At 44.4% G+C, this 19,557-nt stretch overlaps 1 protein-coding gene across 8 annotated transcripts in view; it reads right to left on the reverse strand.

Moving 5' to 3' along the window:
- CDH4 (cadherin 4) overlaps nucleotides 1–19,557 on the reverse strand; it is a 796,373-nt gene that overhangs the window by 129,373 nt on the left and 647,443 nt on the right. For all 8 annotated transcript variants that reach the window (XM_083744192.1, XM_083744197.1, XM_083744196.1 and 5 more), the window contains one exon: nucleotides 5,392–5,564. In XM_083744192.1, the coding sequence (XP_083600318.1) occupies nucleotides 5,392–5,564 (173 nt within the window). The remainder of the gene's footprint in view (nucleotides 1–5,391; nucleotides 5,565–19,557) is intronic.

A 19,557-nucleotide genomic window follows, 5' to 3' on the forward strand; every position in this document is an offset into this window, starting at 1 on the left:
GAAGCACATGACTTTCTCCAAATAATCCTGGGAATGGTAGTTTACCCCCCCCCCAAAAAAAAATTACAGTGTTGGGGCATGTGCAGAGTGCCCATTCGACATGCCAGCAGAAGGTGGCGATGGAACAGAAAAATACGAGACAGTTTGGGAGGGTCAGGTCCTTTACTGACAGTATAATGCAGTTCCACGGCTTATAGGATACATGTTGTTGTTTAGTTGTTTAGTCGTGTCTGACTCTTCGTGACCCCATGGACCAGAGCATGCCAGGCACCCTTGTCTTCCACTGCCTCCCACGGTTTGGTCAAACTCATGCTGGTAGCTTTGAGAACACTATCCAACCATCTCGTCCTCTGTCATCCCCTTCCCCTTGCGCCCTCCATCTTTCCCAGCATCAGGGTGTTTTCCAGGGAGTCTTGTCTTCTCATGAGGTGGCCAAAGTATTGGAGCCTCAGCTTCGGGATCTGTCCTTCCGGTGAGCACTCAGGGCTGATTTCCTTAAGAATGGATACGTTTGATCTTCTTGCAATCCATGGGACTCTCAAGAGTCTCCTCCAGACCATAATTCAAAAGCATCAATTCTTCGACGATCAGCCTTCTTTATGGCCCAGCTCTCACTTCCATACATCACTGCTGGGAAAACCATAGCTTTAACTATACGGACCTTAGTTGGCAAGGTGATGTCTCTGCTTTTTAAGATGCTGTCATGGGATACACACAGTTGTAATATACAGTCCTTCCAGCAGCATACAGATTCCCACGGGAATCTGGTCAGTCACTGTGAGAACAGGATGCCATTGGCCCATCCAGCAGCCTTTGCTTATGTTAGTGTGATCAGAAACCCTACCTTTATACACAGGGTGTATCTCCACATGAGAGGGAGGTAGCTTAGTTTCACTCCAAAGAAAAGGCTCCCTATGTTTAAGCAACTATTTAAATGAATAGCTTGAATTTCAATGGATGGAAGTCAGGGTGGAGCCAACCACTACAATGCCATTGTATATATCTCTCTTTTTTAATTGAGGTCCATGGGCTTGGCAAAAGGAAAGCTGTTGGAAATGTTGCATGTGGAGCTCTGAAATGTGTTTTGTTTGTTTATTAAAGCACAGCAATGGAAGGTCTGGGTTTGTTTCTTTTTAAAGAATACTGTGGATACAACCCAATTACCAGGGAGAAAAGGGGCCGATACGAAGCTGTAAACTTAAACAATAACAACAATAAGAATAAAAACCACTTGGCCACGTCTTGATTATTTTAAAGTCAGAAAGCTACAGACTTCAGTTTCCCTCACCCACAAGAGATTATGGAAGAAAGAGAAATAATTTTTTATGTCACATACAAAAAGTCCCTTAGACCCCCCTCATCTACAATTTGGCAACCATAATTCCCTCTGGAAGAGCTCCTGTGCCTGTAGATTTTATCCGCTTTGGCCAAAAAGACTAAAAAAGAAAGAAAAAGATTTCCCTCATTTTATACAGAGCAACTTGGAACCCCAAACACAGACTGAAGTGCAGAAAGCACAGTGTGACTCAGAAGCAGACTGGAATGTTTTAAAAATGCACAGACACAGATATGGTGCAAATCTAAGGGCATCTGCACACTCCTAGTATATTTCTGTATGCCTTCTGCAACAGCTCTAAAAATTCCCTTTCACCAAAATGTCTAATAACACTCCTTTCTCCTGGCTGTGCATTTTCTTTGCTAATCCATCTATTGCTTGCCAGTGCCTGACATTTCCTCTTTAATCTTGAAACATTCCTTAACAAACTACTTTCTCCTCCTTTGCCCTTTACATGTTTCAGCAGCAACATTTGCTTTCAACCTCTTAATTTTTTTCTTTTACACTCGCCTGTTTATTTCAATGCACCTTTGAATCTCCCATTGATGAAATATCATCTGAACATCCTGAACTACAAACTACCTACTTGCCTAACAATCCCTTCATTAGCTCAATGGAAATGACAACCTTTTGTCCTGCTTTGGCATTTTACATTGTCATGCGAGGACGGAGCTTAAAGCAGGCTGCTGAGAAACCAGCTCCTTTTAATATATTTTTTAAGAACTATAGTCCAATTATCACTATCTTCTTTGGGGATCCATTCAATTAAGCGCAGTCATAATGAGTGAATGGACACATGGCTCTGTCACCATATCTATAGCCTCATTAATGGGAGCCAGGTAATATAGCTTTAAATCCATCAGTAATTCATAAAATGCTTCCTTCCAACTGGGTGGCTTTTTCTATCTTTACTTATTGAAGACAAAGGTAATATTTCAAGGGGTTAAAGTGTTTTTTCCAACCATGGTATGGGCCTGACTTTATTCAGTTTTGCAAACGGCATGGCAGTATTTGAAACTGAATGCTGGTTCAGCCATGAGCCCCTAGCCCCCGTCCTGCTATTGATAGGCAGACCGTTTATAGTAAAGGATGCTCTAGTGATGTTTCATCAATGGGAGGTAATTGCTGCAAGATGGCCTCTTGACAGCTGGGGATCTCTCTGTGAGTTTGAATGGGATACCCATCAGGGTTTAAAGAAGGTGGCATTTCTCCATCTGAAGGAAGGGAGAATGGGCTCGTGTTTCCATTTGGGAAAGAGAGATAGGAGGTAATGAAGAGCAGAGAGTTTTTTAAAAAAGGCAAGGAGGTTGGAAGAGAGAAAGCTTCTAGCTAGAGTTAGCTAGTACTGGCGGTGTACTGATCACATTGCTCTCAGAGGCTCTACCACATAGGTAGGCAAACTAAGGCCTGGGAGCCGGATCCAGCCCAATCGCCTTCTAAATCCAGCCCGCAGACGGTCCGGGAATCAGCATGTTTTTATATGAGTAGAATGTGTCCTTTTATTTAAAATGCATCTCTGGGTTATTTGTGGGGCATAGGAATTTGTTCATTCCCCCCCCCCCCCAATATAGTCTGCCCCCCCACAAGGTCTGAGGGATAGTGGACCAGCTCCCTGCTGAGAAAGTTTGCCAACCCCTGCTCTAGCATGTAAGCATGCCTATTGCTCAATGGTTGAACAGATGCTTTGCTTGCAGAAGGTCTCAGATTCAATTTCTGGAATCTCCAGTTAGAGCAGATAATGTAGACCACTGTATTAGGCGGTGCCATCATTCATTCCTTACTTACACATAAAAATTATATCCCACCTATTTCTCCAAAGCAAAGCGACTATATCACCAGCCAGTAGCAAAAGCAGAATAAAGAAAAGATAATGCCCAACTCACAGATATCACTTCAAATTAGTAAGCTAACAATGCCCAACGTGTTCAAAAATTACATCAGCACAAAGATAACACAGAATGAGGTCTTCTTCAACCATCTGGGGCCTGATGGATCTCGAGCACCAAGGCATTCCAGAAGGTGGATGCCACAACAGAAAACGTCCTGCCCCAATTTGACCCCAGCTTTGCCCCCTGAGGCCCAGGAAATCAGAGACAGGTCCCAGGTGATGAATGAACCATATCGGGGAGACCATAAGTGGTGGTGAAATGCTCCTGTGTACAGTGGTACCTCAGGTTAAGTACTTAATTTGTTCCGGAGGTCCGTTCTTAACCTGAAATGGTGCTTAACCTGAAGCACCACTTTAGCTAATGGGGCCTCCTGCTGCCGCCGCGCCACCAGAGCACAATTTCTGTTCTCAACCTGAAGCAAAGTTCTTAACCCGAGGTACTATTTCTGGGTTAGCGGAGTCTGTAACCTGAAGCGTATGGAACCTGAAGTGTATGTAGCCCAAGGTACCACTGTATATATAGGTGCCTGTGCACATATAGGTGCCTGTTTCCTTTCTTGTGCAAAGGAAACAGCCATGCTGTCCACTGGGAGCTCTCACCTCTTGGGGAAATGGAGAATATGCAACAGATTCTGCAGCTTCTAACCTGCAATTAATCAATCTGTTCAAAGCCATTGACCAGAATAATACTCTGCTGGAAGGCAAATGTTGTTCCCAAGCCTCGCTAAACGAAGAGCAACACCTTCAGCTTTTCTGTGGCTGCTGTTCCAAGTAGTGACATTAAGCCTCCTACTACCATAGGAAGCTGTCTTGTACTTGGTCAGGTCAAATCATTGGTCTATCTGGCTCAGCTTTGCCTACACGGACTGGCAGCAGCTTTCCAGGAGTTCAGGCAGGGGTCCCTTCCAGCCCTAACCTGGAGATGCCCAGGATTGTACCAGGGACCTTCTGTTTGCAAAGCAGATCTTCCACTGAGCTACAAACTTCTTTGTTCAATTGCCCTGTCTGGGGATGAAGCCAATGGAAGCAATTTTCTCAGGCTCTGTTCAGTCACTAACACTCGCAGCCTCTTTAACATTCTCCACCTACCCAACTGACTTACCCAACACGAGCCGATTCTGCTGCCTAAGGGTCAATTGTAGCTGACAAGTCTGCTTCAGGCAAGCCAGAGAGCTCCATGCCAGCTCCACCTGGCACCCCTCCTCTTTTCTCTCTCCAAATCTTTTTGACGGCCCATCAGGTCCCCCACTGCTGGCTGCTGACTGGCTGTCAATGTTTCCCTCAAGTTCTCTGAATTCACCAGTGGCCACCTTCCTCCTGCTCAGAGGCGGCGTTCAAGGATTTCCGCTCTGAGGCTTGGCGGGGATGTGTCAAAGCAGCCCGGAATCCTTAAAGCCTTTATGCAGCCTCCGAGCAGAAAAAGGCAGCCCGAGGTGTTTGAAAGAAACAGACAGAAACAGTGGTGCGGGGAGGGCGGGAGCAGAGAAAGGAAAAAGCAGGGAGGGTGGGAGAGCAAGAGTTTGGGCAGCTGCCTCTCCTTGGGAACTTGGAGGCTTTGAGGCAGCTTGCAAGGATGGGAAGAAAGGGGGTGTGCATTGCGACTGGCGTCTCCCCGCACATTAGATTTTGGCACTTTAGATCCATGGCTTTCAAAGAAGGAGACAGGACTCTGTAAGTTACTGCAGTCAGTGCCAGAAGAGGCAGAGTCTCCTCCTGATCTCTCTGACCCTTCACTTTCAAGCCGGAAAAGCATGTTTGGCACAGTCAGTACATGTCTGGGAGCTATAGCTCTATGCTGCAAAAGAGGGGAGGGGGTTCGTGACCATCATCAACACCATTATTTTGTCATCTTCACTATTTACGAAACTTGCTAGTCACTAGCTGTGACTCACAACCCATTTAAAAACATAAGCACAACTAAATATATTACTCTGCAGACCACCCTTATTCTGTGAACGGCCCTGAGATCTTTTTGATTAAGGGCAGGATATAAATTTTAATAAATTTTAATAAAATACTAATACTATTTATGCAAAAAACACATGTGATTCATATAAAAATACACAAAGCAACCCTGCTTCCCTCAAGCAACAACATCATAAAGGTTTGGCGGCACATTTATAGGAAACGACACCATCATAGTTGATCAAAAGCCTTGAACTCTTACCTCTCTGTCAAGCCCAGCAGCCACTGTGACGATGTCTCCAGTCTCGCTGTTAATGGTGAACATGTTCTGCGATGGGCTCTGAGGGGTTTGCGTCACGATCCGGTACCTCACCATCCCGTTGGCTGTAGTGACGTCGTCTGCATCGTTGGCCGTCACTGTCATCACGTAGGTTCCTTTACACAAGGTGGAAATGACAATAGAATCAATCATCATCTGAAATGGAGTATGCCTGTATGTGTTGATGAAAGGGTTTAACTGGAAGATTCCATAGAAGCTAAAGAAGATCAGGAAGAGCTCTCTAAGCACCTAGATTGGTTGATTAACTGATGTTAACTGTTGGTTAACTGTTGTTGTTCTCTGCTAGCCAACGTGTGAATGTTTAACCTTAAATCACATGGGAGGGTATTGAATTGCAAATTGCCATCTTGGTCTTTGAAGCACAATATACATCAGGAGGCTTAGTTTGGTCAGAATCAAGTATACACTTCTGGAGTTAACACTAAATACATTACTTCTGGTAAATGAGGCACTGTAGCTGCTAGAGGGCTATAAAAATTTGGGTCCTGGGCTTTATCAAAAAAGAGAAGAGGACACACAGAGAAAACTTCTGCCATTGCTATTGCTCATGAAAGTAATCCCCTTCCAGGGAGCCATGAAAAAGCAAACAAATTCCTCCCTCTTGAAAACATTGACATAAGAAGAGGCTTGCTGGATCAGGCCAATGGTCCACCTAGCCCAGCATCCTGTTCTCACGGTGGCCAACAAGATGCTTGTTGCAAGCAGGATTTGAGAAGAAGAGCACTCTTCCCGCAGGAGAGTGAACACCAGCAACTGGTATTCAGAAGCATTGCTGCATCTAACAAAATGCTGCCCCACTTCCACAGGGGTTGTGGGGCGACGTTTTTGGCAGCGCTTGGAAACGTGGCTCACTAGTGGAGCGTTCATTTAACCTTTAGCAACCACCACCACAACAAAAAAGATGGTATTCACACAAGAATATCAATGGAGATGGCAGGCAGAGCTGCTGCATTAACCTGGAGCACTTTCCTGAGCACACAAAAAAACGTACTTAACTTATCTCCCAGAAATTTACAGAGGCAGCAAGTTTGCAGGCTGAAAGCAGCTGAAATCATCAAACATCCCTGGGCTGAATCACGTAGGGAATGCTATCGTACTGGAGTGCACTGAAAGGAACAAGCCACAAAGAAGCTGGAGATGAAAGCTTCAGGGTTTGAGTTGGCAGAACCTTCCAAGAGAGTTCGTTGCCTGGAAGGACCCCCCAGCTCATATGCTATAGTTCAGGGGTGGCCAATTCCCAAGAGACCGTGATCTGCTCACAGAGTTAAAGATTGGCAGTGATCTATCCCCTTTTTGGGGGTTCAAAGTTGTTGAGCTTTTTAAGGGAAAGCCCTGTTTTTTTGGGTTGAGATCAAAGTTTCTTTTAGGAGACCCAAACTTGTTGAACTTCTTTGGGGGGAGCCAGTGATCTTCCAGTGATCTACCACAGATGTCCAGCGATCTGCCGGTAAATCACAATCTACCTGTTGGGCATGCCTGCTATAGTTGATAAGGGACACAATACACTGAGCAGTTATTTTGCACAATCCTCACTGAAACGAACACGCACGGGCACAATAGTCAATTGTGCTGCATGTATCAGTTTTGCTCACTTTGCAGCCCTTAATGGTACTCAAAATCCAGATCAGAGGTGACCACATCTCCCCATCTCACATCGGACTGTTTATGGAGCCTTCTTTGTACTAGGGGCTCATGGGGTTAACCCAGTTGGACAGAGAACCAAATACAAACCAAGCGTTGGACCTTCCAATCTCTCACAATGACAATAAAAACAAATAACTACATAAATAAAGGACCTGCCCGCGAGACGCTGACACAAAACCCCCGCACAAACACTATGCAAAGGTCATCACCCCCAACCCTCCCTCTCCCCTCTCAATTTCCCCAATGTCTATGACAATAGTGTCTCAAACCGAATGTAAATGAGCTGTGAAAAATGACTCTATGAATTGAAAGTGGGGATGCTATATGTACTTTCCCTTGTTTATTTGTTTGTTTTGTATCACAAAAAAATCTTTGATAAAATCTAAATTACAATAATAATAATCTTGGACATCTTAGCAGGGCAGAGATTTTCACAGAGGATAAGGCCATCGATGACCTGTAGGTGTGATGCTCATGCTCTAGCATCACTTTTGGAAGCAATATGTCTCTGAAGACCAGCTGCGGAGCATTGCAACATCCCATAATCACATGGTCAGCCACTTTGAGAGCAGGGTGCTGGACTAACTAGACAGAGGTCTTCTTACACTATTATGTACACCCATTTGTCCTTTCCCTGAGAAATGGATGCTTTGTCCCAAGGTAAATGCTCCATAACTTTCTCCCTAAGGGAGAAACACTATTCCACTATTCATGTCATTCTCTCTCTCTCTCTCTCTCTCTCTCTCACACACACACACACACACACACACACACACACATCTCCCCACTACCCAATTTTTATGTTTGGACGAAAACTTCTTTGTCACCCAGCTTCCTATACAAAGCACCATGCACTTCCACCATGGCTTATTTAAGTAGTTAGGAACAAAGCACACCCCATTTAAGTAACATGGACAATGGCGTCTTAAGACACTATTGAAACTGAGATTTCCTCAGCACTCCTACTGGTTTAATCCTCTCCTACGTGCATGAGAGGGAACCACTGTGATCACTCCATCTAGCCACCCGCCGCTACTTTCCTTGTTCCTCCCATAATTTGATATACCAGGAATAGGGATGGATGAATCTGTCCATTTCGGGTTCTCTCGGTTTCTCATTTTTCCAATCTTCAGTTCAGCTCTCCATATTAGTTTGCTCCCCCCTCACTAATCAGCATTTTGTAATGTGAATTTCTCCTAATGGAAATATTTTAGCATGCGGTTTTTGAACAAAGTACACATTTTGCAAGGGTGGTGCTGTGGTCCAAACCACTGAGCCTAGGGCTTGCTGACCGGAAGGTCAGCGGTTTGAATCTCCGCAACGGGGTAAGCTCCCGTTGCTCGATCCCAACTCTTGCCAACCTAGCAGTTCGAAAGCACGCCAAAGTGCAAGTAGATAAATAGGTTCCGCTCCAGCGGGAAGGTAAAGGCGTTCTGTGCACTGCTCTGGTTTCGCAAGAAGCAGCTTAGTTATGCTGGACACATGACCCGGAAAAACTGTCTGCGGACAAACGTCGGCTCCCTCGGCCAGTAAAGCGAGACCCCAGAGTTGTTCACGACGGGACTTAAATATCAGGGGTTCTTTACCTTTACCCATTTTGCATATGAATTTCCCCTGTTTATCAGTTTGGTACGTTAATTTCACCAGTATAGGTATTTTATAGTGAAATTTACCCTCTGGTATGCATGTTTGTGTGGTGCTGTGGGACGCAGGTGGCGCTGTGGGTTAAAGCCTCAGCGCCTAGGACTTGCCGATCGAAAGGTCGGCGGTTCGAATCCCTGCGGCGGGGTGCGCTCCCGCTGCTCGGTCCCAGCGCCTGCCAACCTAGCAGTTCGAAAGCACCTCCAGGTGCAAGTAGATAAATAGGGACCGCTTACCAGCGGGAAGGTAAACGGCGTTTCCGTGTGCGGCTCTGGCTCGCCAGATGCAGCTTTGTCACGCTGGCCACGTGACCCGGAAGTGTCTCCAGACAGCACTGGCCCCTGGCCTCTTGAGTGAGATGGGCGCACAACCCCAGAGTCTGTCAAGACTGGCCCGTACGGGCAGGGGTACCTTTACCTTTACCTTTATGCATGTTTGTGTACATTAGTTGGATGGAGAAGTGCACTGAAAAATTCGGAGAAGCACAAATTTTGAAGGGTGAATTAAGTAGGCTTGCCTTTAAATGTGAACGGAATCAGATTTCTTCCCCATCCCTAGTGAGGGCTCCTTCTTTATTCTAGTATCCATATGCCCTGAACGGGGAGCCATTTATCTTGCTCCACTATCCTTTGATGTATCGGGAAGGGACTTGTGCCTCTCTCTGTTTTTATTCCACCCCACACTCACTCTTTCCCCCTGCTCTGTTCACTCCTCCTTCGTACAACTCTTTCAGTGCCACTTTTAATACTTTGCCGCTCCAGGCACTACAAGCCTAGGTTTGATATTCTCATTCTAGCACCTCCTTTGGCGCCTCTCCAGCCTTTGTGATGAAAGAGCAACACTTTTAAAAAAATAATTAAAGAAATGTTCTGCATTTGCATTAGTCTAGATTTACACCGGATGTACCGAAAGCCACTTCAAGCATGACAAAATCCCTATTTGGGGCAATGCTCCTGGCTTGCAACTCAAGAGTGGATTAGGATGTGTGACAACTGCACACAGGTGTATTTTATTGTGTCAGTGCACATGCCGTTTCCGAAATCTAAGTGCTCTTCCTGAGAGCACCTTTATCGCTCAAGTGATAAATGACCTTCTTGAATTCAAGGGGGTAACGGGCAAACATTTATTTTTCTTTCTAAATGGTTTGGTCTTGATCAGTGTTTGCCTCTTGACATTTCCCACTAACATGAGAACTGCCAAAGCTCTGGTCGATGAGCTGAAAAGGTTTCCTGGTTGACTGTTGCCTCTCCTGTGTGGCTGAAAGCCACATTTGATGGATCTAGCATTGATTCCTATTTTTTATTATTATTATTATTATTATTATTATTATTATTATTATTATTATTATTATTCCAGATCAGGAGGAATGCTATGTCATTCCCCCAGGCTTTTATCCACACAATGACCTTGTGAAGAAGGCAGAACACAAAATCAAGATTCAAGATTACCTTAATAGATTGGAGAACTGGGCCAAAACTAACAAAATGAATTTAAATCGGGACAAATGTCAGGTTCTACACTTAGAAGAGAAGAACCAGCTGCACAAATTTAAGATGGGGGACACCTGCCTTGTCTGAAGTACGTGTGAACAGGATCTAGGGGATTATTTCATCTTTTCTAAAATGCTGAGCCTGTGCTGGACAGCACAAGACATTGTATAAATCAGAGGTCAGCAAACTTTTTCAGCAGGGGGCCGGTCCACTGTCCCTCAGACCTTGGGGGGGGGGGCTGGGACTATATTTTTTGGGAAAAATGAACCAATACCTATGCCCCACAAATAACCCAGAGATGCATTTTAAATAAAAGGACACATTCTACTCATGTGAAAACATGCTGATTCCCGGACCGTCAGTGGACCGGATTTAGAAGGCGATTGGGCCGGATCCGGCCCCTGGGCCTTAGTTTGCCTACCCATGGTATGAATGTTTTGGATGTATCATTTTAATTTTAATTCTGTTATGAAGAAAGTTCTGCAGGTAATAGTTTGAATAACATTTTTCTGAGTCTGGAAAATGATTTATTCCAAAAGAAGTCTGTTCTTGTACTTGCAGGTGCTTCAAGCTGCACAATATTAATTTATGGAATGAGGACAATATTAATTTCTGTAATAAGGACAAAGCAGTGGCGTAGCGTGGGTTGTCAGCACCCGGGGCAAGGCAAGTAATTTGCGCCCCCTAACCTGTGGATTTGCACCCTCTAACCCTAACCCCCAGATGTTGCGCCCGGTGCGGCCGGCTCCCCCTGCACCCCCCACGCTATGCCACTGGGACAAAGGCTAATTCTGGATGGCTGTGATAGTTTCACAACCACAGCGCCTTCCTTTGGCCAGCAGCCCTGGCGAAGCAGGGCTGTGCCTGACCCACAGAATGCTTGTCATTTTCGTCATTAATGTAAGTTAATTGCCAAAAATTATGTGTCCAAAATGGAAGGAAGACCCAAGGGCATGCAGTGTGGAATTATGACCGCCTCTGAAGTTCTAAACTCTTTGAACAGCTATCACCCAAAAGCTTTATTTTTATAGCTGCGTTAGAATTGCCATTATACCAAGCTAGGTTAAAGCAAGATTGATGTTCATTAGTTAGACTTAATGCATGTTAAAACAGAGAGGTAATGGGGCATTTATCAAGAGGCCAAACCCTCGTCTAAAAACCCTTCCACTTTGCTCTTTATGCCTCCAAGCAATGTACAACCTTTCCCCAACAACACTTTGTCTAGTGCTGTGATCTAAACATAAAACAGTGATAATTATTCTTTACTGAGCTACACCTTACAGTTTATGTTTATAAATTCTTATTATTGCCAAATCATTAAAGCTTGGTTAACCTTTTCGGTCTAATTTCCGAACTACACGATAGTTAATTTAATCATTCCCCCATAGAAAAAAAAATTCAATCATTATGGGCAGGCATGTAGTAACAGCCATATTATATTAGATCTTCATTAACCTGAGCTAATAATGTCTTTCCGTTGATGGAAACTTTCCCTTCTGGCGATTTTTCCTCCTGAATATGTGATGTTTTGCGGAACGGATAGTGTGCTTATGAGCATTTGAGGGGAAAGGACAGAAGTTGAGTGTGGGAGAGGAGCTTCGCAAGAATGTAATGGGTTCTGAGATGAACTCCTTCAGTTCAGCAATCCCTGAGTCCTAAGGTCATAAGAAGAGCCTGGTGGATCAGCTCAATGGCCCATCTAGAGTAGCCTCCAGGTCTCACAGTGGCCAATCATATCCCTGTGGGAAACCTGCAAGCAGGAACCAAGCACAAGAGCCCTCTCCCCATTCATAATTTCCAGCAACTGGTCTTCAGAAACATTACTGCCTTTCACCATGGAGGTAGACCATAGTCATCCTGGCTAGTAGTCATTGATAGCCTTATCTGCCATGATATTTTTTCCATCTATCTATCATCTCTCTATCTTTATCTCTATCTCTATCATCTCTATCTCTATCTCTATCTCTATCTCTATCTCTATCTCTATCTCTATCTCTATCTCTATCTCTATCTCTCTCTCTCTCTCTCTCTCTCTCTCTCTATCTCTATCTCTATCTCTATCTCTATCTCTATATCGTATTGTTCGTTCCATAAGACGCACCTGACCATAAGACGCACCTAGTTTTTAGAGGAGGAAAAGTAGAAAAAAGTATTCTGAACGAAACAGTGGATGTATGATTTTTGTGGTTCATGCTGTGGCTACAGACATGATATGTGATTGGACAGTGAGTTTGGGGATAGCCCAATGCAAAAATCCTGAGAATCCATGCAGATCTGTGCTTTGTAACCACGTTTTTGCACCATTGCAGCCCCACGAAACAGTGGATGCATGATTTCTTTGGTGCAGGCTGTAGCCATGGACACACTATGCGATCTGATGATGAATTTGGTGTGGCCCAATGCAAAAAATCCTGAGGATCCATGTGCTTTTATCTCCCCCTCCCAGGCAGCCTCCTTTATTGCTAGAGTCCCTCATCTCCCTCCCGATCGCTTGCCGATCAGCTGCTCAGCGGCTTTGTTTCAACACCTCCTTCCCTCTTTCTTTAAAAAAAAAAAGCACAATCTGCTTTTCGCCTCTGGGCAATTCGGCTCCAGGGCCCACGCATTCGCTCCATAAGATGCGCAGACATTTCCCCTTACTTTTTAGAAGGAAAAAACGTGTGTCTTATGGAGCAAAAAATACGGTGTGTACACACACACACACACACACACACACACACAATTACATTTTCGGTTTTGCAATTTAAAATACCATATTCTTCCATGTATAACATGCCCCCATGTATAAGACGCCCCTCTTTTTGGGGACTAAAAATAGAGAAAATGGGGGGAGATTGTCCAGAGTTGTTCAGCTTTCTGGGGGAAGAGATTGCCAGAATTGTTGAGCTTTTTTTTTTTGGGGGGGGGGGTGCCCAGACTTGTTCAGCTTTTTGGGGGGGAGAGGGGTTGCCAAAAATTGCTCACCTGCAGGACCGCAGCAGCCACTCACACACACATTGGCGAAGCAAGCAATCATCTGCACGCTCGCCAAAGGCAAACGCCATTTGCCTGCTCAATTGCTGCAGCAGCCAATAGCCAGCAGACTTTCCCGCACCCATTGATCACCCACAAAAAATATTGCTGGCAATCTCCTGCTCGCTGCATCCACGAATCGCCCATCCCATCTCTCCACTACCAGTGTATAAGGCAACCCCAATTTTTCAGCCTAATTTTAAAATAAAAAAACCTCGTCATACACAGAAAAATACAGTACTTATTTTACATCCTTAAAATATCAATGACTTCCCTTTTTCTCTTTCCATGGTTCATTTTGCATATCATAAATCCCTGCATCCATCAACACTTATGTACACTGCTGAATTTATCTTAATACTCCCAGTGTTTTCAGATATACACAATCATTTCCCATATATTCAATAAACATTTTCCAATCTTCTTTAAATTCTCTTATTCTATATGTTAAGTCTGCAAGTTGTGCATATTCTGTCAACTTAAGTTGCCATTCTTCTTTGGTTGGGACCTCACTTGTTTTCCATTTTGGGGCTAACAAAATACGGGACGCAGTAGTAGCTTACATGAATAACCTTTTTTGACACCTGGGAATTTCAGTCTGAATTATCCCCAACAGAAAGAACTATGGTGGTTTTTCGGGGGGGGGGGGGAGGAAGTACCTTTAAACAGTTTCTTTCAATTCATTATGGATCATTTCCCAATACTCTTTTACACTTTTACAAGTTGGTGGCCATCGCTGCTTCCTGTGGAAGTGAATCCTATACATCTGTGTGAAGAACTGCTTTGTTTTGTGCATCTTGAACCCTCCAGCATTCAGCTTCATTGGTTGTCTATGAGCAAGGGAGAAAACCTTTTTTCTCTCTCCACGCCATGCAGAATTATATAAACTTCTATCATGTCACCTCTTATTATAAGCTAAATGTTCCAAATGCTGCAAGCTTTTTACATAGGGCAGTCCATGGGGCAGTCCCTCCATCCCTTTGATCATTTTGTTGTTGTTTTTTTAAATGAATATTTATTAGCATTTCAAAAAAGAACAACACATATAACAACAAAGACAAAAATAAACCAAAAAAATATACAAAAATCCAAAACTTAAAAATAAAACAATTAAAAACACCTGAAAGTTCAAATACTTATTTTCTTTTAACTTGTTTCTCAGACCTCCTCACACCTCCCCTTCTTGTATTCCAATTTAAATTATTGGCTCAGCAAATCCTTAATTTACTTCTCCATTTTAACTTAATTTAATTTATTCTAACATATTATTATTTTATTTTTCTTCTTTCCTCCATTTCCTCAATTTATATTTACAAACCTTATTTTCATTTAATTTAGCCATTTAAAAAAAGATCAATTTTAACTTAACCAAATTTACACATCAATATTTGTACCTCATTATTTTTTCTCAAACATTTTAAAATGGCTGCCATTTTTGGAATCTTCTCTAACTCTACAATGTTCTCGTATCCAGTGCTATTTTTCCAGAAAAAGAGGTGCCAGAACTCACCATGAACACCTTTCTCGTTCTCTTCAAATGGCAATGGCACCCACCTGAAAGGTGCCAGAACTGATTTCTAGAAAGTTCCAGCGGAAAAAATGCCATATGCATATCCACTTCCACTTGTGATTCAGCTTTGAGTGGCTCAGTGCCATATCTTTCATTAGTTCTATTTTCCTCCTTTCTGCTTTCCCCACACATTTTCACAAACCTACCATATTGCAAGAGGGAGGGGAGGCGAAAGTTGAGGGTTGGTATCTGAGTTGTCTCTCACTATCCGCAAAGAAGTTTTCCATATTTGCTCAGAGTAGGGATTGGGGGGGGGGGGAATAATTTGATTCAGTCCACATTTTAAAATGAACCTACCTAATTTGCACTTTCCGAATCAACATGCAAACCGAAACACAGGAATCCTTCAAAAATTCGCATGTCTCTGAATTTTGCACTGCAATTTGCCAGGCATGTAATATAAAATAAACTGTGTATATTAGGGTGAAAAGTGTGAAAAATGCATGTTAGTGAAAGAAGCCTGCAGAAATGCATTATATTAGTGAAGGGTGCTTGCCAAAATGCTTGCCAACATGTGTATATCAGGCAAAATTTCATCTACCAGATGAGGAGAAATTCGCATTAAAATAACAATCCGTTTTCACAAGGATCCCTGACAAGAATTCACAGCCTGATGTAGCGATGTGAAGAATTGAATGTAAGACTGACAAAACTGAGAAACAGAGAAATGGAAATGGATAGATTGCCTCATCCCTCCTGAACTGCAAAGGAAGTGATTTATTGACCAGGAGAGAATACCTCCCCCCACTGTGGTTTCCAGAATTCCCACTAGCATGGGGGAAGCATTACTCCTATTCTTTTACATGGAAGCCCTCAAATAGCTTTACCCATTGCTTTCACCCATGATGATTATATGGAGTCTCCACATTTAGGGGAAGTATGTACCACTAGATACCATTTGTTGGGGAACCACAACAGGAGATGCCTATGGCCTTCTCCTCTTCCTCATGGGCTTCCTAGAGTCATCTTACTGATCATGATGGGAAGCAAGATGCTGGACTAGACTACTGGCCTGATTGAGCTTGTCTTGTCTTTTGCTCTCACTTGATGCTGATTGTTATAAAAATAGGTCTCTGCAATAGGACGTGTGCCAAGGAGTCTGACTTGAATTAACACTGCAGTAGTGTCTGTGAGACTGGGGCAGGGGGAACCCCATCCATGCCCCACATTCAGCGTCGGATTACCAAATAGGCAGAGCAGGCACCAGCTGACGGGCCCCACGCCTCTTAGGGGCCCTGCAACAACGGATCAAAATACTATTGATTTGATCTTGAAAGACAATTACAATCAAGCTTTCTTAGTTCAATGTTATCCCACTAGAGAGCGTGCACAAGGAACCTCCAGATACGAAGCTTTCAAAAATGTATTAGGAGATAATTTGTAAGGACCCCCCCCCCCACCGATATTTTGACTTCCTCGGGGTCTCCACAGGGTTTAATCTGGCACTGCCACCCTTTGAGTGCATTTGCCTGGCTATAGTAATACCTCTTCCTTGACTGGTTTGAGAACTCTCTCTATCTTTGTGTGTGTGTGTAGGAACATCTGACTTGTGTGTTCCATGGTGAAGCTGCATGGTCTGGCACCGGGGGGCGGAGAGCAGGCAGGGGTGTGGCTGGTGGGCATTCTGGGGGCTGTGGTGCACTGCCTGCAGGGGCATGGCATGTGTCCTGGGGGCGTGGCACTATGGGGGCGTGGCAACCAGCGCAGTGGGGGGAGGTGCGGCGCTTGTCCAGGGGGCAGCCACAATGGTGGCCCCCTCCCCAATGGTGCCAGGGGCGGTGCGCCCCTCTGCTTCCCCGTTCCCCTGCCAGTGTGTGTGTGACTGAAATTCAGCCTAGGGAACTGTGCAAAGGCAAGAGAAACATCCATTGTTCCACCCACATTGGCTGTTGGACCTGCCTACTGCTAGCATATGGCCCTCAGAAGGTTGTCCATGAGACCATGTGGCCCTTGGCTGGAAGAAAGCTTCCCTACCCTCTCCTATAAGGTATACAAAATAACCTCAACAAATGCTTTTAATATAAAAGGCACTGCTTTTCTCTCTCTTGCTTTGCAATTTAAACTTAATAATATCCCTGCGGGCTTTTATACCTTGCTGTGCATCATGTCGTTCCCCTTGGCCCCTTGGTTGCAATCTGGGTGCACGGAATGAAAACATCTGTATCTACATTTAGATACGATTACACATATATGGTTGACAAGGTATGGCGCGAGCGGAGGAAACCAAATAATAGCAATTCATATCCTTGTCTGAAAAGACGTCAAGAAAAAAGAATGGGAACGGGGCTGCCCAAATAACAAGTAACAGCAATCATCAAGAATTTTAAAAAGTCATGCATAAGGCAAGAAAATGAATGAAATGCCTTCCATTCTTCTGCAGAGACAATGAGTTGAAAAGAACTTTTGTAAATACAAAAAGCTTCAGCACCAGGAGCTACTATGGCCTCTGCGGAGCTAGGAGGATAGGGAAATGGTCCATCTAGCACAGTATTGCCTATCCCAGGGGTAGCCAATATGGTGCACTCCAGATGTTGTGGACTACAAAACCCATCAGCCCCAGCCAGCATAGCCAATAGCCAGGAATGATGGGAGTTGTAGTCAAAAATGTCTGAAAGGCACTGTGTTGACTATGCCTGACCTAAAATGACCAGCAGTTGCTCTGCAGGGTTTCAGGTCCTAGAAGGAAATGTGGAAGATCTGAGACCCTTTGCAGGCAAAGCACCACCAGTGAGTGTTGGCCCTTCCATATGTATAAAGGTAAAGGGTAAGGGAACCCCTGACCATTAGGTCCAGTCGTGACCGACTCTGGGGTTGTGGCACTGATCTCGCTTTATTGGCCGAGGGAGCCGCCGTACAGCTTCCGGGTCATGTGGCCAGCATGACTAAACCACTTCTGGCGAACCAGAGCAGTGCACAGAAACGCTGTTTACCTTCCCGCTGGAGCGGTACCTATTTATCTACTTGCACTTTGACGTGCTTTTGAACTGCTAGGTTGCCAGGAGCAGGGACCAAGCAATGGGAGCTCACCCCGTCGCGGGGATTTGAACCGCCGACCTTCTGATCAGCAAGTCCTAGGCTCTGTGGTTTAACCCACAGCACCACCCACGTCCCCTCCATATGTATACCCCACACATTTCCTTGCTTGAAGCTTCGCCTTCGCTGTAAGATATATTTTGCAGTGCTCCAATGCTATGAATGATCCTCAGCAGCCACTATCCTTTGCTGGCCACGAGGGCAGCAGGGAAGACTGAGAGCATTTCAGCTGCATGCTGCACTGGCAGCATTTAGTAATGGTGGCCGAAGTCCTTCCCAGGTGTTCAGTGACCACATGAAGAGGGTGAGAATTGGGATAACACTCATGGTTGCTTGGAGAATAGGTCTGTGGGCACCATCCCAAGGGCCACTGCGCACTTTCCCTGAATGTGTGAAAAGGGCAAGTGACCTTTTGTGTTTGCCCACAAACTGTGAGACATGCAGGAGAAATGCAAAAGATTAGAATCTGAATCTCCAGGGGTACCCAGAAATTGAATTCTGAAATGTTTTGTTTTGTTTTTCGGTGTTTATTTTTACATTTTTTTTAATTAAAGATTTTCTTGTTTTACAGAAGTATGTGTAATGTCTCTCGTATTTTTTCCACGTAACATTTTTAGAAATCAGTTTCATTTGTTGAGACATTAGGGGGTCGGGTGGGAAGATGGGGGGGGGGTCGGGTGGCAATGTTTCTATTTTGCTTAATGTATGTAGGGTTTGGTGTCAGCGTTGCTCGTGCTGTTCATTTGTGTTTCTTTGGTGGTGAGAGAGGTTGGGGTTGGCCTAGGGTGTGATTGTTTCTTTGTGATTGGCTGTGGTGATCTTTGTTTTCGTGTGTGAGTGGGGTGGGTGGGTGTTTTGGATCAGGTTAGCCATATTGATTTGTATGCTGTTGGTGGATTATTGTCATTGTCTTGTTGGGCTGTGTATGTGATAAAGAAATGTTGATATATTCCAAGATAGGAGTTGGCGACGCCTCTGTCATATCTGACCCTTAAGTGGCAACATCTGTCTTCCCAGATGCCAATGCCAAAGGCAAAGCCAGAACATGAACAAACAGCAGCATCTGTGGCAATGGAAGGTAGGGGCTGGCTATTTTGGAGATGGAGGCCTGGGGCCTGCTTGCACCCAACTCCCTTGTTAGATTTTCCCTCTGACAAGTTAGACCAGCTGTCTTGTTGCCCTAGCAGGGATCCCCAAACCAGATCTGCTGCAAACCCAGGATCTAAAAAAACACAATCAACAATTTGCAGACAACAGTAGCAGCCTTTTGACACCACACACGATCGAGCTCCAATTGGAAACTCCAACCATTCTCATTCACTGTTATTTGTTGTAATCAATGGCAGATTTTGACCTTTCAAGCAGCTAACCTAATTAATAAAGGATGTCACTTCCTAACTGCTGGAGATTATCAGCTTCATGAAAGGTGTGGTGAGATGCCTTAATGAGGATAAAAAAGAACAAGCTGGCCTGAAGAGATTTTTTGGGGAAGAATGCAAGACGAACCCTGTCTTGAGCGACTGAAGTGATGCCTTTCATGTTAACAAAATTAAGTGCTTGGTTAAGAAAACAAACAAACCTTTTCTTTTTGCACAGAAGTCTGCCGAGTTGTGATCGCATTGTTGGGATGTATGTTCTGCGTGTTTTGTGGAGGTTGATAATCATAACTAATTAACCATGCAGGCATCGCAGGAGAAG

The sequence above is a fragment of the Podarcis gaigeae genome (assembly GCF_964106915.1).
Source record: "Podarcis gaigeae genome assembly, chromosome: 6".
Taxonomy (NCBI): domain Eukaryota; kingdom Metazoa; phylum Chordata; class Lepidosauria; order Squamata; family Lacertidae; genus Podarcis; species Podarcis gaigeae.